The sequence below is a fragment of the Sturnira hondurensis genome, unplaced genomic scaffold (genome assembly GCF_014824575.4).
Source record: "Sturnira hondurensis isolate 20B ecotype Veracruz unplaced genomic scaffold, ASM1482457v3 Scaffold0022977, whole genome shotgun sequence".
In the NCBI taxonomy this organism is placed as follows: domain Eukaryota; kingdom Metazoa; phylum Chordata; class Mammalia; order Chiroptera; family Phyllostomidae; genus Sturnira; species Sturnira hondurensis.
Window position 1 is genome coordinate 1,205,115 of NW_028095608.1, and position 23,295 is coordinate 1,228,409.

The 23,295-nt window shown below is 41.6% G+C and overlaps 2 protein-coding genes across 9 annotated transcripts in view; one reads left to right on the forward strand and one right to left on the reverse strand.

Annotated features, from left to right (window-relative positions):
- Positions 1–13,602, reverse strand: part of ARID4B (AT-rich interaction domain 4B) — a 140,453-nt gene extending 126,851 nt beyond the window's left edge. For 2 of the 4 annotated variants that reach the window (XM_037037329.1, XM_037037326.1), the window contains exons 1-2: positions 13,344–13,602; positions 12,464–12,518 (exon numbers count right to left, since the gene is read on the reverse strand). In XM_037037329.1, the coding sequence (XP_036893224.1) occupies positions 12,464–12,469 (6 nt within the window). In that variant the 5' untranslated portion in view covers positions 12,470–12,518; positions 13,344–13,602. The other 2 variants (XM_037037328.1, XM_037037327.1) reach the window with 2 other exon arrangements.
- Positions 13,603–13,939: 337 nt separating this feature from the next.
- Positions 13,940–23,110, forward strand: GGPS1 (geranylgeranyl diphosphate synthase 1). 5 transcript variants are annotated; one of them, XM_037037332.1, is made up of 5 exons: positions 13,940–14,161; positions 14,574–14,729; positions 17,501–17,596; positions 21,786–21,856; positions 22,084–23,110. In XM_037037332.1, the coding sequence occupies exons 3-5, from the start codon at positions 17,524–17,526 to the stop codon at positions 22,849–22,851; spliced, it is 912 nt and encodes a 303-aa protein (XP_036893227.1). In that variant the 5' UTR covers positions 13,940–14,161; positions 14,574–14,729; positions 17,501–17,523; the 3' UTR covers positions 22,852–23,110. The 5 variants fall into 5 exon arrangements, with proteins under 5 accessions (XP_036893227.1, XP_036893225.1, XP_036893228.1 ...); XM_037037330.1 differs by lacking the exon at positions 14,574–14,729; XM_037037333.1 differs by lacking the exon at positions 14,574–14,729 and having other exon boundaries at positions 17,501–17,593.
- The last annotated feature ends 185 nt before the right edge of the window (positions 23,111–23,295 follow it).

The window sequence follows — 23,295 nt, forward strand, 5'->3', positions numbered from 1 at the left end:
CAACTATTGTACTTCTATTAAGAACACTGGCAGCAGATCAGCTAACAGATGACACTACAGAGCTGTGTTTCTACGGTACTTTTTAAAGTATATTTTGTTTATTTATTTGTTTGTGTTTAAAGATTTTATTTATTTATCTTTAGAGAGCAAGGGAAGGAGAGGAGAGAAATATCAGTGTATGGTTGCCTCTCGTGAGTGCCCTGCTGGGAACTGGCCTGCAACCCAGGCATGTGCCCTGACTGGGAATCAAACCTCGATCGTGTGGTTTGCAGGCCCACACTCAATCCACTGAGCTACACCAGCCAGGGCTAAAGTATATTTTATTGATTATGCTATTACAGTTGTCCCAGTTGTACCCCCTTTGCCTACCTCTGCCTGGTATCCCCCTTCCCTCCAGCAATCCCCCTCTTAGTTCATGCCCATGGGTCATACATGTAAGTTCTTAGGCTTTTTCATTTCCTATATTATTCTTAACTGCCCTGTCTATTTTGTACCTACCAATTATGCTTCTTATTCCCTGTACCTTTTCCCCAATTCTCTCTCCACTGATAACCCTCCATGTGACCTGCACTTCTATGATTCTGTTCCCGTTTAACTTGTTTGCTAATTTTTTTCTTTTTGTTTTTTAGGTTCAGTTGTTGGTAGCTTTAAGTTTGTTGTCATTGTAACGTTCATAGTTTTTATCTTTTTCTTTAAAAAGCCCCTTTAACATTTCATATAATAAGGCCTTGGTGATGGCCTTGGTGATAGTCCTATAGCTTCACCTTGTCTGGGAATCACTTTATCTGTCCTTCAAATCTAAATGATAGCTTTGGAGAGTTCCAGCCAAGATAGAGGTGTAGGTGGAAACTTTTCACTTCCTTGTACAACCAAAAGGAGGTTAACACTCAGTCTAAAATCAATAAACAACCAAAGCATCAGAAAAATCAAATGGAAGAAATAAACAATCAGTATAGAATGAAGAACCAAGATTTCAAAAAAAACCAAGAAGAGAATAAGAAGACTCTGGGACATCTCACAGCATGCCCATCTCTGAATCATAGGGATGCCACGAGGAGAAGAGAAAAAGCAAGAAGTTGAAAACTTATTTGAAAAACTAATGAAAGAAAACTAACCTGATTTGGCAAAGGGAATAGACATGTGAGTTCAGGAAGCACAGACAGTCCCAAACAAGTTGGACCCTAAGAGGGCAACACCAAGACACATCATGATTAAAATGGCAAAGGTTAAAGATCAAGAGAGAATCTTAAAAGCAGCAAGAGAAAAGTGGAGATATCTACAAAGGACTTCCCGTAAGACTGTCGGCCGATTTCTCAGAAGAAACCTTAAAGGCAACAAGGGACTGGCAGGAAGTATTCAAATCGATGAAAAGCAAGGACCTATAACCAAGGTTACTCTATCCAGCAAAGCTCTCATTTACTGTTTATTTTTAAGTATTTTTTAATTGATTATGCTATTACAGTTTTCCCAATTTTCCTCCTTTATCTCCCCCCTCCCCCCTGCCTCCCCAACCCTCCAGCATTCCCCCCACTTAGTTCATGTCCATGGGTTGTATATGTAAGTTCTTTGAGTCCTCTGTTTCCATTTTTTAAATCTCTCCGTGTCTATTTTATACATCCTAATTATGTTTTTTCTCTCCTGTACCTTTTCTACCCATTCCTCCCTATTCCTCCCTTCTCCCTCCCCACTGAATTCCCTCTGTGTGATGTTCATTTCTCTGATTCTGTTCCTGTTCTGGTTGTTTGCTTAGTTTTTGTTGTTTTTCTTTTAGGTTCATTTGTTGATAGTTGTGAGTTTGTCGTCATTTTACTGTTCATATTTTCATCTTCTTTTTCTTAGATAAGTCCCTTTAACATTTCACATAATAAGAGCTTGGTGATGATGAACTCCTTGAACTTGACCTTATCTGAGAACTTCATCTGCCCTTCCATTCTAATTGAAAGCTTTGCTGGATAGAGCAATCTTGGGTGTACGTTTCTTTTGTGAAATCAGCTGATACCCTGATGGGCACCCCTTTGTAGGGAACTTTCTCCTTTCCTCTTCCTTCTTTTAGGATTTTCCTCTTTATCTTTAATCCTGAGTAACTTGATGATGTGCCTCAGTGTGTTCCTTTTTGGGTCCAACTTCTTTGGGACTCTTGGCTTCCTGGACTTCCGGGAAGTCTATTTCTTTTGCCAGATTGGGGACGTTTTCCTTCATTATTTGTTCAAAAAAGTTTTCAATTTCTTGCTGTTCTCCTTCTGGCACCCCTATAATTCAGATATGGGAACATTTCGGGTTGTCCCAGAGTTTTTAAGACTCTCTTCACTTTTTTAAATTCTTGTTTCTTCATTTTGTTCTGGATGGATGTTTATTTTTTCCTTTTGTTCCAAATCGTTGCTTTGAATCCTGGTTTCCTTCCTGTCACTGTTGGTTCCCTGAACATTTTGCTTTATTTCACTTTGGGTATCCTTCATTTGTTTTTTCATTTTTCGACAAAGTTCAATCAGCTCTGTGAGCATTTTGATTACCAGGGCTTTAAATTCTCCATCAGATAGGTTGGTGATCCTCCTCCTCGCTTAGTTTTCTTTCTGAGATTTTGCTCTGTCATTTGGGCCATATTTCTGTGTCTTGGCATACCTGAGAAGTTGTAAGGGGGTGGGGCTTTAGGTATTCACCCAGGCAGGGCAACCTGCCCTCTTTGCTGCCCTGCAATGCTGACTGTGGGGGAGGGGTCAGAGAGGGAGCAGTGTGGCTGGTCTCTAGAGCACTCTTCAACAAACTCTTGTGTGGGACTGGGAGTTTCTTTCACTGTAGCAGCCCCCACCATAGTCCACAGACAGCTCTGAGTCTCCGTCTTCCCCTTAAGTCAACCCCTCCCTTAGAGCCCCCAAGCTCTACAGCCATCCCTGTCCCCACAGTTTTTCTGAGTTGGCCAGCGAGGTCCCACTGTCTCACTGGTCTGGTTGTTCTGGTTGATTTTTTCTTTAATTCCTTGGTTGTTGGAGTTCCATGCATTCTATACTGATTGTTTATTTCTTCCATTTGATTTGTTTATCAAATCTTTTCTTCCAATGATTATGTTCCAAATCATTGATTTGAACCCCGGCTTCATCCCCTCCACTGGGGGTTCCCTGTGGATTTTTATTTCACTTAGTGTAGCCTTCATATCTTCCCTTATGCATCTGCCATAGTCAATGAGATCTTTAAGCATCCTTATCACCAGTGTTTTGAACTCTACATCTGATAGGTTGGCTATCTCCGTTTTGCTTAGTTCTTTTTCTGGAGTTTTGATGTGTTCTTTCATTTGGGCTATATTTGTCTCCTCAATTTAGCAGCCGCCCTGTGTTTGTTTCTCTGTGTTAGGTAGAGCTGCTCTGACTCCCTCCCTTGTTAAGATGAATGTGGTGGGCCTTAGGTATTCACCAGGGCAGGACAACCCACTTCACTGCTTTGTGGTTCTGCATGTTGGTGAGGGGTCAGAGAGGGGACAATGCCACTGCCTGGCTGCTGGAGGCTTGCTCGGCACTCAACCCTTTTCTAGTCACTTCATCCACAATAATAGCATAATCAATAATATATACTTTAAAAAAATAAAAGTTTTCAATTCTTTTAAATGTCTGTTACTAAAAAACACGGCATATCCATAATTTGTTTACAGCCACACTTCATGAGCAATATGACAGTTAGCATTTTTGACAAATAGAAAACATAAATGCTTATTTCCAAAAATTATACAATCCTAACTTCATTCATTTTCCAGTAATCCAGCAAGAAAATCTTGGGTGTCCTTCACTCTTTCTATTCCCCCTACCTTGAATCTGACAGGAATGCTTGTTGGTCGTACCTTCAAAAGACACCTAGAATCTGACTGCTCCTCACTTCCCTCACTGGCACACCTCATACACCACCATCATCTTTTTTTTAAATCCTCACCAGAGGACATGCCTGTTGATTTTAGAGAGAAGCTGTGGGGCAGTGAGGGGGGAGAATGAGAGAAATATCCATGTGAGGGAGAAATACTGTTCAGTTGCCTCCTGTATGTGCCCTGACTAGTTATCGAACCTGAAACTTTTTGTTGTACAGAGAAGGCTCTAACCAACTAAGCCACCCGGCACCCAGTGAGACCATCCTTTTTCTTTTTCCCTTAAATTGGGGTGATACTAAGTAATAAAATTACATAAATTTCAGATATAAAATTGCGTAAGGCATCATCTGTATATTGTATTCTGTATTCAACACCCCGAGTCTCTTTCCATCACCACCACCATCATCCATTATTAAAGTAGCTTCCTAAATGGTGAGCTTCTGTCTTCAACCTGCCTATAGCTGGTTTCCAACACAGCAGTCAGTGAGCCTTTAAAAATGTAACAACTTGCCGGTCTGTAATGAGGCCACATCACTCTTCTATTTGAAGCCTCTGGTTGCCCCCTATTTCTATCTGTGAAATCCAAAATCCTTACAAAGGCCTTCGAGATCCTACCTAGGTGATCTGATCTGATCTGTTCTACCCTCAATTTGCATCTCTTTACCTGTCTGACCCCAGTCCCTCCCCAGCCCTTCCCAACTCCACTCCAACTACACTGGCCTCTGTACAATTCACTGAGCTGCCTTCGAGACCACACGACTAACTCCCTTACATACTCCCATCAAGTCTTCTCACTAAAGCCTATCTGAGCAGCTTATTTAATACTACAACCTGCCTCAACCCCACCTTCTCTATCCTCCTTACCCAGCTCCCATCTTATTCCCATACTATTTATCACCTAACAAACTAAATAATTTACTTACGTTCATTCTTATTTATCTGCTCACTCTCCCCCTACCTTAAAATGTAAGATCCACAGAGCCAGGGCTCTTTACATGTTTTGTTCACTTTTATTTTATTTTTGTTCACTAAATGGCTAGTATAGAGACTAGCCTGTAAGTGTTCAATAAATGTTAAGTGGTCCTGGCCGGGTAGCTTGGTTGGCTGAAGTGTCGTCCCATACACCAAAAGGCTGAGGGTTCAATCCCCAATCAGATCACATATCTAGGTTGCAGGTTCAATCCCCAGTCAGGGAGTGTATGGGAAGCAACTGAGCAATGTTTCTCTCTCTCTACCCCCTCCTCTCTCTCTCAAATAAATAAATATATCCTTAGACAAGGAGTAATAATAATAATAATAATAAATGTTGAATGAATTTTTTAAATGTCCAACTCCTTGGTGTCCATTTATCAGAATGACACAAAACATCTGAGCTAAACCCTGAGCTTTCAACAGGGTTACGACAGGTAGTGTTACTACCCTGAAAATGGAAAGGTCCACTCGTAGGACCCCAAAATGTTTTAAATATATATTCAAACAAAAGCTTAAATACAAATGTTCATAACCACATTATTCATAGTCAAAAAGTAGAAACAGCGTTGGCTGGTGTGGCTCAGTGGACTGAGTACTGACCTGCAAACCAAAGGGTCACTGGTTCAATACCTAGGCTAGGGCACATGCCTGGGTTGCAGGCCGGGTCCCCCAGAAGAAAACATGCAAGAGGCAACCACACAGTGATGTTTCTCTCCCTCCCTTCTCCTCTCTCTAAAAATAAATAAAATACTTTTAAAAATCAAGATGGAATATTGTTCAGCAATAAAAAGGAATGAAGAATTGACATATACTACAAAATGAATGATCCTTGAAAATATTAAGCAAGTGAAAGGAGTCAGACACACAAGGCCACATGCTGTATGATTCCATTGGTAGAAAATGTCCAGAATAGGCAAACCCTGAGTGACAGAAAGTAGGTTAGAGATTGCCAGGGGAAGGTCAGGGGAAAGGGAGAAAAAGGAGTTACTGCTAATAAGTACAGGAGTTCTTCTGGGAAGATGAAAATGTTCTGGAGTTGGAAAATAGTGACGGACACACAATTTTGTGAAAACACAAAGAAGTACTGAACTGCAGACTTCAAAAAAGTAAATTTTATCTCATATTCTAAAATTCAAAAATACAACCAAATAAAATATTCATCTGATATTCACTGCTCACTAATAAGGGAGGGATGAGAGCTAGGAATACCTCCCTGGCAGTACTCAGTTCTAAGAATCCCATCTACCAACCAATCACAGCAAATAATAATAATAATAATTCAAGGGGGTAGGAGGTTGTTATCTGTAAGTAGCATCAAGCAGAACTTTCCCTTCATATCCCATCCACTCAAATCCTATCTTCAACATAGCCATCTTTCACCATGGTCCATCACCTCTCCATCACCTCTCCGACTGGAACTAACGTGGTAGCCACATCTACTTCCACAATTGCTCCCTGCAGTTTGTTCCCTAAGCAGCAGTTACTGTTCTTTCGGAAAATGTATTCCCACAAGTGTTCCCACTGCACTCTCTTGCTCAAACCCTTCAATGACTTCCTCACACACTCTGATTTTACTCTAAAGTCCTTACTGGGGCCTACAAGGCCCTACATTGATTGTACTGCTCCTATGACCTCTTTAGCCTCATCTCCTACCATTCCTGCCCTAAAAGGCTTTCTTCCTGCTCCTTAAATATGCCAAGGTCAAACAGGCCAAACTACAGGGTCTTTGCACTTGTACTTTTTGGCTGGAGTGCTCTTCCCCCAGATAAATGAATGGTTCACTACCTCATTTGTTTCACACGATATTTAAATGTCATCTCCTCAAACAGGCCCTTCATTACATCCAATCTAAAGTAACACCCTCTGTCATGCTAACCTCTTAGCCTGAATCTGCTGTATTTCTCTCCATAGCAATTACCACATTTTTTTGGGCTTGGTGTCTCTCTACCCTGATAAAAAGTAAACTCCTCAGGGTATGAACTCTTGTTTTGCTCACTGATGTATCCTCAATAGCTGGAATCATGTTTGATACACAGAAGGTATACAATATCTCTTCAATGTTTGAACTTACAGGCTAGGTTAGCAAAAGCATATTCTTCAGAGAAATATATACTCAACTACCATACTTTTTAAAATTACAATAAGCAAAGACTTAACCATATGGACAGAAAACAAGTCAGTGTTTTTACAAAATTGTCTTTCATCAAAAACACCACAAATGTATAGGATAAAACACAACTGTGATATCATGGACCCAAATCCCCTTGAATATTTTAGTTAAATATTAACTATGAAGTTAACATTCACACTGGGTAACCAAGCCTCTGACTTCTCTCCATCCTACCTGCTCTCCTAATCTTACATCTCAGTAAGTAGACCCACTTAAATGTGGATCTCTTACAAGTCATCCTTTAAATACTTAAAACCCCATTCATCTTTACTCGCTATTACTCAAATAACAACAGGCTTCAAGCAACAGTAACATCGATCTCATGGCCCAAGGAACCTCCATCTTCCTCCTACCCCAGGGTGAGCTACGAGGGCCTACGTTCCACTTTCTAGACATCTCAGATCTGTCCCTTCTGCTCTACTGTCTGTGCAGTAGTGGAGGTCCTTGTTCACTTCTTTCTTGGGGTCCTCACCTGGCATGTCCAGACCATCCACTAAGATACCCCTTTATATTTGAAAAATTTTTATTTATTTAATGGGGGGAGGGGGTAAGAAACATCAATGTGAGAGAGAAACTGATCAGCTGCCTCCCTGACTCGTCCCAACCAGGAACTTGGACCAAACCTGTAGCCTAGGAATGTGCCCTGACTGGGAACCAACCCAAGACCTTTTGCCTTGCCAGACAAAGTCCAATGGACTGAGCCACACTGGTCAAGCCCTTTTGATATGTTCATATAAACCCAACATCTTTACCCCTTCTCAAAAACCTTCATTGGTTGCATGTAACTTTCAAGAAAATTTTCAACTCCTTAACTCAGCATCATCTCCCGTCACTGCCCTCCTACTGCCACCTCGAACACATCACGCTTTAAGGTTTTAAGGTCATTCATCCACAGTGAACTACTTAGTTTCCAAACACATTACCTCGCACTTTTCTTTGTTTTCCAATGTTGTTTCCTCTCTGTCTGAAACACTCCTTTCTTTCTACCATTCTTTGCCTAGTGAAATCTTTAACTCTCGGTTTCGAAGTCAATCCCACCAGAGGACTTTCCATGGCTCTGTGGTTTAGACATCCTCTTCTGTTCTCCCACAGCACTTGTAATTACCATGCTGTGTTGAATCGATGATCCTATAATTCAATATGCACTTTGTTTTGTTTTCTCTGTGTCCTCTGCTATAAACTGTGAGCTCATTGAGAGCAGGTCTGATAGCTTATTCACCTTCATTCCACACTGAATGACACACAGTAGGAGTTGTTAAGTGAATGATTTATGAAGGGGGAGGAAGGAAAAAAGGAAAGGATGGGAGGAGGGAGGGAGAGGAGAGGAGAGGGAGAGGAAAGGAGAGAGGGGGGAAAAAAGAGGAAGAAAGGAAAGGGGGAGCCAGAGAAAAAAAGCGGGGAAGGAAGAGGGGAGGGAGGAGAAGACATGAGAACATGCACACAAGCAAAAGGCATTTAAACAGGCATTTGTAATCAACCCATTATTTGTGTATGACCTAAGGCATCAATTACTGAAGAGAGAATGATACATGTGAAAAACCCATCTCCCAGATTCAAAGTACAACTATCTATATTACTTACTCCCTTAAAGTGTCTGAAAGGTCTAGCCAATCCATCAAATTTCACTTGAAATTCCACTGCAATGTAGTGTAAATAATACAGATGCAGGAAATAGGTTGAAAATGAACCTGACATTCCAAGACTTAAAGCCTTGGAATGATTTAGAAGCTTTAATAATCTATTATTTCCTGATAATGTGCTATCACTGTGATTGAAAGGTCTATCAAAATTATGAAAAACAGCCCTGTCTGATGGGGCTCAGTGGACTGAGTGCCTGTCCGCAAACCAAAGGGTAACGGGTTCCTTTCCCAGTCACAGCACATACCTGGGTTGTGGGCCAGGTCCCCAGTAGGGGGCACACAGGAGACAACCACGCATTGATGTTTCTCTCCCTCCCTCCCTTCCCCTCTAAAATAAATAAAATGTTCAAACAAAAAGTATAAAAAATAAATTCAACATAACACCTATGTTAAAACACAGAACTGTTACTGGGTTAGTCAGATTTGTCAAAAACACACTGGACAAAAATATCAAAAGATAGCCCTAACTGGTATGGCCCAGTCAGTTGGGCATCGTTCAGCAAAGTGAAAGGTCATGGGTTCGATTCCCCAGTCAGGGCACATGCCTGGGTTGCAGGTTTGTCCATAATCGGGGTGTGTATGAGAAGCAATGGATCAATGATTCTCTCCCTCTTTCTCCCTCCCTTCCCCTTGCTCCAAAATTAAATAAATAAAATCTTAAAAAAAAAACGTATCACGAGATAGTGTACACCAATCAATGAAGAGGCTTTAATTATTTAAATATACTCCTAAAGGCAGTACCAGAAAAAAGTGCTTCTAAAACATGCAATACTTAAAGTGACATATACATTTTTGTTTATTTCAAGATTTAAAGCAACAAGCAAAAGAACACTGTTAAACACTTTTTTTTTTTTAGGTTTTACTTATTTATCTTTTAGAGACGAAGAGAAGGATAGAAGGAGAGAAATATCAGTGTATAGTTGCCTCTCATGAGTCCCCCCTGCCGGGAACTGGCCCGCAACCCAGGCATGTGCCCTGACTGGGAATCGAACCGCAATTGTGTGGTTCGCAGGCCCGTGCTCAATCCACTGAGCTACACCAGCCAGGACTACTAAACACTTTTTCAATTACCGGAACACACTGTCACTTAATAAAATCCTAAAAAATATTGGGTCCTTGGCCAGGTAGCTCAGTCATTTAGAGTGTTGTCCCGATAGGCCAAGGTTTAGAATTTAGTCTCCCATTAGGGTACACACAAGAATCAAACAATGAATGCATAGATAAGTAGAGCAACAAATCAATTTTTCTCTTTTTTTTCTCTCTCTCTCTACCTCCCTCCCTCCCTTTAACTCCCTCTAAAATCAATAAATTAAAAAATTTAAAAAATTTTTGTGACTACACCCTGGCTGGTGTAGCTCAGTGGACTGAGTGTGGGCCTGCAAACTAAGGGGTCGCTGTTCGACTCCTATTCAGGGCATATGCCTGGGTTGCAGGCCAGTTCCCAGCAGGAGACACACGAGAGGCAACCATACATTGATATTTCTCTCCTTCTCTCCTTCCCTTCCCCTCTAAAGATAAATGAATAAAATCTTAAAAAGAAATTTGTGACTAATAGGACATAACAAATTTCAAAGTATAAATGTTTAGTAAGATCTAGTAAGTGGCATAAATCCCTTTATAGCTCTGTTATCATCATAGAAATTTGGAACATGAAAAAAGGTAATTTAAGCCCAAAGTAATCAACACTAAACACTTTTTGAATTGCAATTTTGTTAAAGCAAAACACCAATCGCGGGCAACCTCTCAACTTTCACCACAAGAGAAATTTAAGTTGTGAAAAATAAACTAACTCTCTTAGTACTACCGATTCCTAAGTAGCAGGTTCTCTAAAAGAAGAACTACTACATAACAGAAAGTTTGTCTTGTATAGAATTAGAAGTTTATTAGCCCTGGCTGGTATAGCTCAGTGGATTGAGTGCGGGCCTGTGAACCAGAGGATCACAGTTCCATTCCCAGTCAGGGCACATGCCTGGGTTGCAGGTGGGTTCCCTGCAGGCCAACTCCCAGCAGGGGACACACGAAAGGCAACCATACATTGATGTTTCTCTCCTTCTCCTTCCCCTCTAAAGATAAATAAATAAATAAAATCTTTAAAAAAAAAAAGAATTAGAAGTTTATTTTAGCAACTCCTTTTTACATTACTAATACCTCTTTTTATAAGCAGCAATAATGGAAACGCTGAAACTTTGTAGGTTAGTAGTTCTAAAAGGATACCCAAAAATTTGCATTAGTAGTTCTAAAAGGATACCCAAACATTTGCCTATGAAACTTTTAAGGTTAAAGTTTCCAATGTACTTTCCTTTTTTTGAAGACAAGTTGAAAAAAGGAGAAAAAGGAAATGAAAGAGAAGGAGGAAAAAATTAAATCTAAAAGACCTTCAACTTACTACATTTCTTTTAAGCAAACTTTTACAGGTACTACATTGGGAATTGTGAGATTGATTACAACACTCATCTTGCAGTGAAATCCTGCATTATTCAAGCTTCTGAACCTATTACACATTATTCAATCCAACACTTTTCTTAAATTATTGTCCAAAGCAAGGTATATGTTTTTTCTAACAAACTCACTCACCACTGTTTTACACAGGTCACAGGAGTTAGTCTCATCTGCAACTAACAAAAAAGGACTCATTCCGAAACATTACTGATTGGTTTTTCATTTACATGATGATGAGATAGGAATTCAGCAGACACAAACATTTTAGGTGCTTTAGAGCGCCCCAAAGTCAAATGTAAAAAACCTAAAAAATAACTGGACTGAACTTAATTATTTTGTATAGTTGATGAATATTTAAACACAAACATTCCCTTCCCTAAGTACAAACATTACAAATTTTAATTTGGATGCAGTACTATAAAAGCAGTCTTGAATCTGAGAAGTGAAGTAAATTTGCTTAAAAATTGTTCAAAGGAACTGTCAAAAGTAGATGACATTTACATTTTAACACACTATCTGTTGCACTTCTCTACTTGTGAACACACTCTACCATTTTCAAGCACTTCTGAATTTGGGATGGATGAAAAATATCTGCAGGCCTTAAGTTCCACCAGTTGAATATAGTCATTTCAAGTTTCTAAGGCTTTTATTCTAGGGTGCCTTTAAAAATGACAGCATTCATTTACATACTCTCTAAAGCGAAAAAACAGCCTCTACTTACTTTTATTGCTATAATTTCTTCCACCAATTAAGCAAATTCTACTTTTTGGACAATATCTTCCATTTAGTTAACATATTTATACTTAATAGGAAAACCTGGCCATCAGTTTTATCACAATGCATTACTGCATCTGACAATTCCCAGACCAAAGAGATCAACAAAAAAACAAATAAATCAAATAATCCTAGAAATACAAGGAACAACTGCTATCTCTGAGCTGTTTTTCAAGAGAAAAATTCTCTTGAAAAATCTTTCAATTAAGACTACTTTCGTGGCTAATCAAATAGGTCTTCTGCTAGAAATTCAAAGTACTGTTAAACACAATAAATGAGATTTTCTTTCATCAGTGTAACTGATAGAACCACAATACAGTTCAAGTTCTAGAGTCAAATTACTTGACCTGCTTCTTCTGTTTTACCTTTGCAAACACTCTAACGTAGTTATTACCGGCAAAAAGAGACGTTCTATATGGGACAACCATCCTCAGTGCGATACCCTGAAACGGTCTCCAACTCACAGCGCAAATATCCACACCACTGACCCCTCATCTCCCAGGAAAGGCTCGGCACCCAGCGCCAAGCACAACACTGGGAGCCCCCCCACACGACCTCGATCCAACAGCCCCCACTTCTGAATGCTACAACCTGAGGTTCGTTTTCCGTGGGCAATCTTACCTTCATGATGATTCCGGGACCGCGATGCCCTCGAAAACACCAGATTCACCTGCACCTGGAAGGGAAACAAAAGACACCCCGTCAACGCTACAGGAACCCGCTGCACCGGAGGAGGAGGAGAAGCCAAGACAGACTGTCGAACCCACGAGATGCCTTTGCGGGGCTCGCTCTGGCCTCGCCACCCAGCACACCCCGCCACCCACACAGCTCGGCAGCTTAGCGTCCCCATTGTCGGGACCCGACGGAGTTTCCCGACTCCGACAATGACGCCATTTCTGTCAGAGAAGAAACTCACAACAAGCCGGGTCGGGCCGAGCCTCCGCGCACCCCGCGTCCGAGCGGGCAGCGGCCCGGAGGCTCCCGCGGGCCGCAGCAGGACTGACCCGCGGGGCCGCTGCCCACGTCCCGTTCCGAGACGGGGACAGGCCAGCCGAGCACACCGGGTCTGCGGGCCTCGGGGACAGGGGAAGAGGAGAGAAGGCCGGGAGACAGCGCAGCCCCCTCGCTCGCTGAGCCCCCACCGCAGCCCTCGCGGAACCGTGAGCGGGGCCGCCGGGCTGGGGCGACGGCGGGGGGGGCGGGGGCTCCGCAGGCGGAGGCCCCGAATTCGGGCGTCCGGCGAACCCACTACAACGATCCTCCCCGCTCGTTCGCCGGGCCCGGAGGCTCCCTAAAGGACCCCTGACGAGCCCGCGAAAGCCTCAGAAATGCCCTACCTTCCTCGGAGGCGAACGCCAACCCCAGCGCTTCCAGAGTCCCCTCCCCGGCTCCCCCCCAAAACCAGCAGGCCCGGGGGAGAGATGGGGGAGAAGGGCGGCGGGTCCAGCGGAGCCGAGGTTGAAGCTCCAGCTCCTCCTCCTCCCGCGGCGGCGACTGGTACCTTTGTTTAGCGGCCGCTCGGGCTTCCTCGCTGGGGGGAGGGGGACGACGAAAAATCCTCCCGGACTAGAGTCCGGGCCCCCGTCGCGCTGCCCTCCAGAGAACTGCGGCACAGACCCTCTGCGGCTCCCTCCGGGCAAAGGTCCAGGCGGTGGCCGGGGCGGCGGCAAGCTAAGCTCACGAGTCTCCTCTGCTCCGGCGCCCGAGCTCCTCACTCCGAACTCGACTGACGGGCAAACACCGCTCCCCCCGCCCCGAATCCCCCCTTCCCTCCGCTCTCCCCTCCCCTAGGCTGTTTCCCTCCCTACCTCTTTCCCGGATGGCCCCTTAGACGATCTCGGATTGGCTAGGGATTTTTAGAACCCGCCTATACCTTGTCTTTATTGGTCCCCTAGATACAAACAACGACGCCATTTTCCACCAGTTCTATGGAAACAGAAAGTTACACCTCAAAGGTTCCCGGGTAATGTAGTCCTACTTGAGGAGTCAGTGCACAAGCCCTTGGCCTCAAAAACTGCAAGACCCGCAATGCCCCGCGCCTGCGTGAGGCTGGGGGAGGGGTAGGGGGCGGGGCGACACAGCAGTGGGGAGGCGGCAACGACGCCTGCGCAGTATGAGAGGGATGGCGCATTTTCTTGCACAGAGTGATGCGGCGGCGCTGGTGGCTGTGGAGGGCGGAGAGTTGACTGATGAAGTAGGGGGAGGGGCTCGTGTAGGCGTATGGAGGAGCCGCTATTTGAGCTATAAATTGGGAAGTTGATGGTTGGTATTGCTACTCCCCGAGCGGCACCGCAGAAGCTGTGACCTCATCGTTGAACCGTGAGTGGTTGTGGCGGTGGTCGCTGCGGGGACCCGGATTGGGGGGGAGGGCGGGGCCTGCAGTAAAGAAAGAAGGAGGGTGAAGACCCGGATGCTGAAACGGATTGTGAGTGGATTTTCCGTCCGCTAGCTGGAGAAGGGGAGGAGCTGGAGGGCACGGAGCGGAGAGGAAGGGGGCTTTTGAGTGGAAAGTGATCGGGGCTTCGCGGACCCTGGTGGACTTTGGCGGACCTTGCGACTCTGCTGGCAAAGTAGACTCTTGGAGGTTGTCTGCTAAGCTACTTTTGGAAGTCGGCTTCCATACCCCGCCGGCGTCTCAGGCCGTTTTCTTGTAGACCGGTCATCTTCCGGAGTTGAGTGGAAGTCATCCTGGCCTTCCCAGCTGCGCTTACATTTGTATGTTTCTATTCAGACATTCTGAAACTAGACTCTTCTGATGTTTTCATTTCTCACGTGCATGATTTCATCATCTTAAGGCGTTAGGAAACACTTCGTTCATTAGTTTAGTCCTTCGCGTATTTACTGAGCACTGAATGGACACACGTGCGAATGTGAAATTGCAGCGGCGGTGAGTACTACGAAGCAGAGTTACGGTACTTGGTAATCGGGGAGTGGGATCTAGGGAATTTGGGTTAGGCACCTAAGAGAAGGCTTACCCGAGCCAGAGAGGGTAAGAGGTGTTGGCAGGAGTTAACTAAGAAAGAACATTTCAGACAGAAAGATTAACATGTTGGGAAGCCTTGTGTCAAAAGGGAGCTTTTGAAGTATGAGAAGCTGAGGCTGAAGGGGTGGGGACGCAGAACCTTACGCAATTTGTCAAGGAGTTTTGTGCGGTGGAAAGAGCGCTCTCTTTGGAAGATTTGAATTTTGCAAAGATCGCCAGCTGATGCAGGGAACCCAATCTGGAAGTTATTGTAGTAGTCACAGTAGGAGAGAAACTTTTTTGTATTTGTTCATGCATCCATTGTTTGAACAAATTTAAAGTAGTTTTAGCTTTCAAAGTATCAGACTCACATAGGCATTCTGTACTGTTATTTAATTTAATGAATTTATAGAGATCAGTAACAAGTTAATAGTTCTTTACATTTAAGTCTAGTACAAGATACTTTATTATGTTTGAGTTTTAAAAAAAAGGCAGGTCAGATCATGTGCCACAGGGTGTAGAAACCCTTAGACCTTGAAATACCTAGAAATACTGAGATTCCTGTGTCTTTCTCCTGCTGAGACTACTTGTAAAGGAACCCTGACAAGTTGTGTGTTCTTAAACTTACTTGAGTGAGCTAAGGAAAGAATAATTTTTAAAAATCTGTAACTAATATTTTAAGTCAAAAAATAACATCCACTAAGAGTTTAAATAAAGGTTAGGCTCTGATTTCAGTTCAACAGTTATATGTTACTGATCCAGAGACGAAGGAGAATTTTTGAATATTGGTCTTATTGCTTTTTAATTTAAGTCAAACGCGTTCTGGAGGCTGAGAAAAAGGTAAACATGGGAAGAAATGGGTACTAACTGGTTTATAGAAATCTGTAAGAGATCCTCTTTGCTATTCTACTGTTATATCTGTAAATAATTATCTTTTACATAAGCAGTTATTATTCCTGCATGCTATTTTCTTTCATCTCTTAAGAATGAGCCCTGGCCTGCAAACCAAAATGTTGCCTATTCTATTCCCAGTCAGGGCACATGCCTGGGTTGCGGGCCAGGTCTCCAGTTGCGGGGCCTGAACTAGGCAACCACACATTAATGTTTTTCTTTCTCTCTTTCACCCTCCCTTCCCCTCTGTCTAAAAACAAATGAATAAATTCTTAAAAAAAAAAGAATGAGATAACCTATGTCAAAGTTTAAACAGTATAGGTAATTTATTAGTAAACTGGTTTTTAGATTATTTCAAAATATTTTCTGGACTTTATTTCCCTTGTGATATACTTAGAATTAATTATTGGTCAAGGCAAATGTAGAAATTTTCTGCATGGAATGTTCTCTTTGAAATCATATTACTAAGATAATTTCTTTTGTTGGGGTGCTAACATTTTTATGATTGTTTCACCTACATACTGAGGAGTAAATTACAAAAAAAACTTACTTTTCAGTTCTTTAGGTTCATGATCCTAAAGATAAAATCATTGTCCCAAGAAGCAAAAGAAAACAGATAAAAAGGAAGACTCTCCTGAACTGTGCCACAGGCGTCAGAACAATTAGAAAACTCCTAATGTGAGGACAAATAAAAATAGTAGATTTTTTACACAGCAGGAGAGATTCAGTAATAAAGAGGATTCTAGGAAGACAGTGTATGCTAGGAAATATTGAAGTAAATGTAGAATTCAGAATAATAAATTAATGGCAGGGGAATATTTTTAATAATATAATTGTATTCCAGTTAATGCATGTCTTAAGTCAGAATCTCTGAAATGGGCTCTGGCTGATGTGGCTCAGTGGATTGAGTGCCAGCCTGTCGACCAAAGGGTTGCTTGCCAGTTGGATTCCCAGTCAGAGCACATGCGTAGGTTGTGGGCCAGGTGTTCAGTGGGGGCCATGTGAGAGGCAGCCACACAATGATGTTTCCCTCTCTTCCTTCCCCACTCTCTAAAAATAAATAAATAAAATCCTTAAAAAAAATCTCTGAAATGGATTGATTGTACAGAAAGTACAGGAGAAACATTTCCTATTAAATTTTAATAGTATGTAAAGCATTCATCGGTGCTCATGGAAAAAAGTATGTTTACTAATTTACATACTCAATTAAACATAGAAGAATCAAATTCTGTAGATTTGTTTTAATATTGATTTAATGCAACAATATAAGCCTTTATGGTTGAGTAAATAGGAAAGACTTAATATAAGTTTTGTAACTTGAAAATACAAGGGAACACTTTGATCAGTTACTTGAGTGAAAGCTTTCCTTTTTCTAAATGAGATAATTTACATGTTATATCATTCGTCCGTTTAAAGTGTGTAATTAGGGGGGTTTGGTATACTCACTGGGTTGTGCAACCACCACCACAGTCTAACTTTAGAGCATTTTGATGCCACCAAAGGAAACTGGGTTCTCACTAGCAAACACTCCCTATCCCTATACCCTAGCCCTAGACGATTATTAATCTGCTTTCTATCTCTATAGATTTGCCTGTTTTGAACATTTCATATAAATGGAATCATACAATATGTGGTCTTTCGTGACAGGCTTTCACTTGGCATAATGTTTTCAAGATTTCATCTGTATGAATTTGAGACTGAAACTTTGGCTTTACAAAAACACCTTGAGATAAAAATTCATTTGCAGTTTGACACTCAAAGATAATCTAGTTAATGAGATCATACATATTTCTCTTTCCTAACAGATTAGCTTTGAAATTCAGAAATAATGGAGAACACTCAAGAAAAAGTCCAGAGGATTCTTCTAGAACCATACAAGTACTTGCTTCAATTACCAGGTAGCAGTTCAATTACGGTCCATAGAGGGTTGTTTTTATGTAGTAGTGGTCATTCAGATGTTAGCATATAGGAAAGGTTAGACTTGCTAGCTTTTGAGATTTTTCTATTTAAGGTTATACACATAAGAAAAAATGATCCTTCGTTCTTGAAAGGAACATGTTTGAGGTGCCCTTTTAAAAATATTTAAGTATATAACATACCTAAAAAAATTAAAAACTTAAAACATCTCAGTACCTTTTTGGAGGTTTTATTCTTTATGGATGTCGCACATTGCTGTATATAGAGTAAGCAAACCTGTGCCAGTTCGTGCAAAGACTAAAAGCTTCGTTTATCTTCCATGTTCATGTTTTCCACTCTCTCACACACACACTGCACTTCTTACTGCTAGTTCCTTTAAGAGTTAAATGGTAACACATCTAAATCACATTACTTAAAAGCATAACCATCATTATTCCTATATAAAGATGGGCCACCTGGACATGGCTTCCTATAGTTACACCTGCCTAGTCATGTTTATGTGTATGTACATGTTTTCTTGTGCTATTTCTTAACTTTGGAGAAATAATAGTAAAATTTATTCATATAATAAGTGTGAGTCCTTGGAATAAAAATTTATTTATAAACCAATTACTTAAAATGCTCTTTCTCACAGGAATAATATAAAAGGTGATGAGTTAACAACCACAAAAACCTATTTAACCCGTAATGTGGCTAAACTTTCGTGATGTTCTCTACTCCATCACAATAAACACATTTTCCTTTCTGTTCTACAGTGCACACCTTTGTGAGCACGCCTCAGTGGTAGTATGTGCATTTCTATTCTTTATGAGTCTGAGGGGATAAATAAGGTCATCAGAAGAGCTGAACGTGTAGAAACTCCCTAGCCACACCTTGGAAACCATTGTGTGTAGTATAATTTTTATTATGGTAGGGCCTAATGGAGACACCTCTGCTAATGTCAGTGTTTCAAAAAAATGGAGGGAAGACAGAAATGGAAAATGCAAGGGAAGGTCGCCTTTTGTTTTAAGAAAAAGCTGTAAGAAGACTGCTTTTGAGTGGCATTTATTCAGCAGCTAGTAGCTTTGCCTATTTCAGGGTCTTCCATTGAGAAAGATGGCACTGTTTCTCCTGCACTCTACCCATCCCCAGCTGGACTCTTGTAACAAGTTGGCAAACACTGGCTGGAACCCATTATCAGTGCTAACGAGAGTCTAAAAAGTATCTCCCACTTCAGGCACTCTGCTGCTGTGTAAAGCGAGGACGACCTTTAGTTACATTTTAACCATAAAGGTTACCCTATATAATTAATTTCTGTATCACTTCTTCAATCCTCATTATCTGGAAGTGATATCTTAAACCATTAGATAGCATATTTTAATAATGTTTTCTTGTTTATGCTGTTGTAGTTGTCCCAGTTTTTCCCCTTTGTCCCTTCAGCCCAGCGCACCCCCACTTCTGTAGTCAATCCACACACCGTTGTCCATGTCCATGGGCCCTTCATATATGTTCTAGATGACATTTAAAAACACAAGATGACCTTGATGGAAAAAATATTCAAAGGAAAAAAAAAAGATACGCTGTGGAAGGGGGAGAATCCCATACCTAACTGCTGAGGAGGGACTTGCACTAGGGCGTGGGGCAAGGGCCACTCCTTCATTCTGGAGATTCGCCGTGAACTCAGCTGCCCAGGCTGCTCTGCCTGTTTCCCTGTCTCACTTCACCCCCTTGGGAGGCTACCCAGGGGTAAGTGGTAGATGTTTGTTTTTTGTTTGTTTAACCCAGGGCTCTGGAATGACACCAAACTGTTCTGCCTGTTACCTTCTCTCCAGTCTCCTCCCTGACTTTCACAGTCCTCCTGCCTGCTCTGTCCTTCCAGGTCTGCCACCCACCCACCCCTCTGTGGCTCTCTGCCCCTCCAGATTGACTGCTGGTCTATTTTGTTTCCTTTTTGTCTTTATTTGCAGGTTTCTAGAGCCAGAAGATGTCCTTAGCTCCCAGCAGCTCTAGTGTAAATTCCCCTTCCCCCAGGGGAAATATGCCACTTTGTTTTGAGGGGTTTGGGGACTCCCCCCCACCCCAGTTCTTTGTTTTGTTTTTGTTTTTTTACTTTTACTTTTTTCCCTTTTATTTGGAGGGAGTGGGAGGAAGTGAGCACAGGGAGGTAGGAGGTAGATTTTGTTGTTGTTTTTAGCTCATTTACAGGAGGAGGGAGTTTTTTATAAAATATGTCATAAAGTTTTTGAAAATTAAATAAACAAAACTGTCATTAGGTATGTCACCTTTTTAAATCAAATATACTCTTGCATCCATGATAGAATATAACCTAAAGAAATGGGAAATTCTATTATGCATAATAAACGCATTTTTCAGAGAAAGCTTCAGGGTTACTAAAGTGACTTAGAAGTGGGCCAGACCATTTATTCTGTTACATAGGTACTTTTACTAACAAGATTACAATTATTGATATCAGGATTTTCTGAAATTAGTGCAGTTGATGTTTGCTTATTTGCCCTAGTGTGAGTCCCCAGTCTTTTGCAGCAGGTGGTAGAGGGTGGGTCGGGAGCAGGTGAAGAAGAGGGCTGCAGGAGGGGTTGGTCATTTAAGGGTCTTAAAGAGGTGGGAGTAGTTGTTGGTTTTACTTTCGAAGGGTCTCTGTGGCAATCCCCCACTGCAAACTGTTTGGGGACTAGGAGTATCAAGCCTGACCCTAGAATCTGTCTGGGAGGTGGGGGGGTGTATTAAAGCTGCAGCACCTGTAAGTCAAGCCATTTACTGGACTGTTTCCTGCATAAATTCTGAAGTGAAAGGAAAAAGGTGTTTCCACCGTGATTGTGCTCTTCATCTTCTAACTGTGCTTTTTAAAGTGGTATGGGTGACTTTGCACAGTTGTGCATTGTAAGGATGGTCCAGAATGACCTTTGTTAAACTGGAAAGTAGGTCAGACATGTAAAGTATATCATTACTACCCAGCCCATGTTCACCTTAAGTGTTAGTAAACAGAAGATACTGCTGCTTGAACCCTGGGAGGCCTGTATGTTAGACTGCTGCCAGAGAACCAAACTGGCTCATTTGCATGTGATGACAGTTTGCATATTCATTTGTTTGGGTGATTGGTGCGGAGGAGAGAAACATAGATAAGACTTAGAAAATACAGTTTTTGTTTACTGAAACTTTTTATGTTATTTTTCTGAAAGCTAATAGCAAATCAAATGGCCGTGCATTCACTTTAGGGGAGAGCTTATAGAGCATTTTTATTGAATGAACTGGTTGTGGCTTTTGTCTCTCATTCCTTCATGTTTGAACTAAAATGACTTAATGGTGATAACTACCACCCAAGACCTCTGTAGCTTTCCCCATAAGAAAAAGATAATATGAGAAAACTAATGGCCCTGGTCAAACTTGGATGTTGAGGGGCAATACTTCAGGGTATGTCATTCTCACTTTTTGGTAGGAAAGCAGCAGAGCTGTCCAATCTCTAAAACCTTAAATTAAAGGAATAGTAGATAATTTTAAGAGGTAATTATTGTATGAGGCAATTCAGCAGCAATGTACATTTCATTAAACATCCTGTGTTGTCCAATATGTTCTCTGAAATGGACAGAGCTTTAGTAACTGCCACTAACTAGACTGGCACCCTTTTCAAAAGGAGTGACAGATCACGATTCCTAAGACCCCATTCCATTTCAAAATTGTAGATACAGGTTGAGATGATAGTAGTAAGCCAGCCTTGGCTGGTGTGGCTCAGTGGACTGAGTGCTGGCCTTCAAACCAAAGGGTCACTGGTTCGATTCCCAGTCAGGGCACATGCCTTGGTTGCAAGCCAGGTCCCTGGTGGGGGGAGGGTGCATGAGAGGCAACCACCCATTGATGTTTCTCTACTTCTCTTTCTCCTTCCTTTGCCCTCTCTCTAAAATAATTACTTAATTAAAAAAAAATAAAATAGTGGGCTTACTAGTGGACTACTGAAGTATTTAGAATCCCTTTTGCCTGCCCTAATTTTAAGGTTGTGTGTTTTGTAATGTGAATTTTGACAGAAGAGGCCAGTAGTGGCCCGGCAGTAGAAGGCAAGCTCTGCAGTGGGTATTGGATTGATGGAGCTGGATTTATCAAGTCTGATTGTTTTTAGAGAAATTTTCTGATTTTTAAAAATAATTGAAGTATTTATTGCCAAATTTTATTCTTTATTTGCAGGTAAACAAGTGAGATCCAAACTTTCACAGGCATTTAATCACTGGCTAAAAGTCCCAGAAGACAAGCTACAGGTATCTAGGCAACTCTAACTTCATTCTTAATCCCCAAGAAATTTATGGCATCACGTACAACTATTCCTAGCTCTTAATTCTATTTAATGCTTATGCAGTATATTGTTTTAAATTGAGGTCACTAAGTAATTATTACTTTCAAAAACTAAGACACTTGAGGCCCTCATCTGTTAACATAATCGTTCAAATGGTTTTTTCAAAATGAAATTTTTAACTGTCTTTTTTAGATTATCATCGAAGTGACAGAAATGTTACACAATGCCAGTTTACTCATTGATGATATTGAAGACAATTCAAAACTCCGACGTGGCTTTCCAGTGGCACACAGCATCTATGGAGTTCCGTCTGTCATCAATTCTGCCAATTACGTGTATTTTCTTGGCCTAGAGAAAGTCCTAACCCTCGATCACCCAGATGCAGTAAAGCTTTTTACCCGCCAGCTCTTGGAGCTCCATCAGGGACAAGGCCTGGATATATACTGGAGGGACAACTACACTTGCCCCACTGAAGAAGAATATAAAGCTATGGTGCTGCAGAAAACAGGTGGACTCTTTGGGTTAGCAGTGGGCCTCATGCAGTTGTTCTCTGATTACAAAGAAGATTTAAAGCCAATACTTGATACACTTGGGCTCTTTTTCCAAATTAGGGATGATTATGCCAATCTACACTCCAAAGAATATAGTGAAAACAAAAGCTTTTGTGAAGATCTAACAGAGGGAAAGTTCTCCTTCCCTACTATTCATGCTATTTGGCTGAGGCCTGAAAGCACCCAGGTGCAGAATATCTTGCGCCAGAGAACCGAAAACATAGATATTAAAAAGTACTGTGTACATTATCTTGAGAATGTAGGTTCTTTTAAATACACTCGGAATACTCTTAAAGAGCTTGAATCTAAAGCCTACAAACAAATTGAGGAACTTGGTGGGAACCCTGAGCTGGTAGCTCTAGTAAAGCACTTAAGTAAAATGTTCAAAGAAGAGAATGAAATATATTAAGCTATTCTTGATTAGGCCTAACAGCTTATTTCAGTTGATTATTTTGTCTTTAACCTATCATTTTAAAAATTTGGAGCAAGCTGTTTGACTCCAAAAACTGAGTGGATGGGTGATCATTGTATGAAATTGGCAGTCAAAAGGAGTCACATTTATTACATCTGATTTGAATGTTTTTAGTAGGTGTGCTGTGTTGGATCTTTGTGGTCTACTCTGCCACAGATGTTTTATTGATTCTGTCAATAAAGAATTCAGCTCCAGCTGCTGTGGCTCAGTGGATTGACTGCTGGCCTATGAACTGAAAGATTGCTGGTTTGATCCCTGTCAGGGCACATGCCTGTGTTGCAGGTCTCTGGTTGGGGGCGTGCGAGAGGCAACCGGATGATGTATCTCTCACACATCAGTGTTTCTCTCTCTCTTTCTTTCTCCTTTCCTCACTCTGAAAAT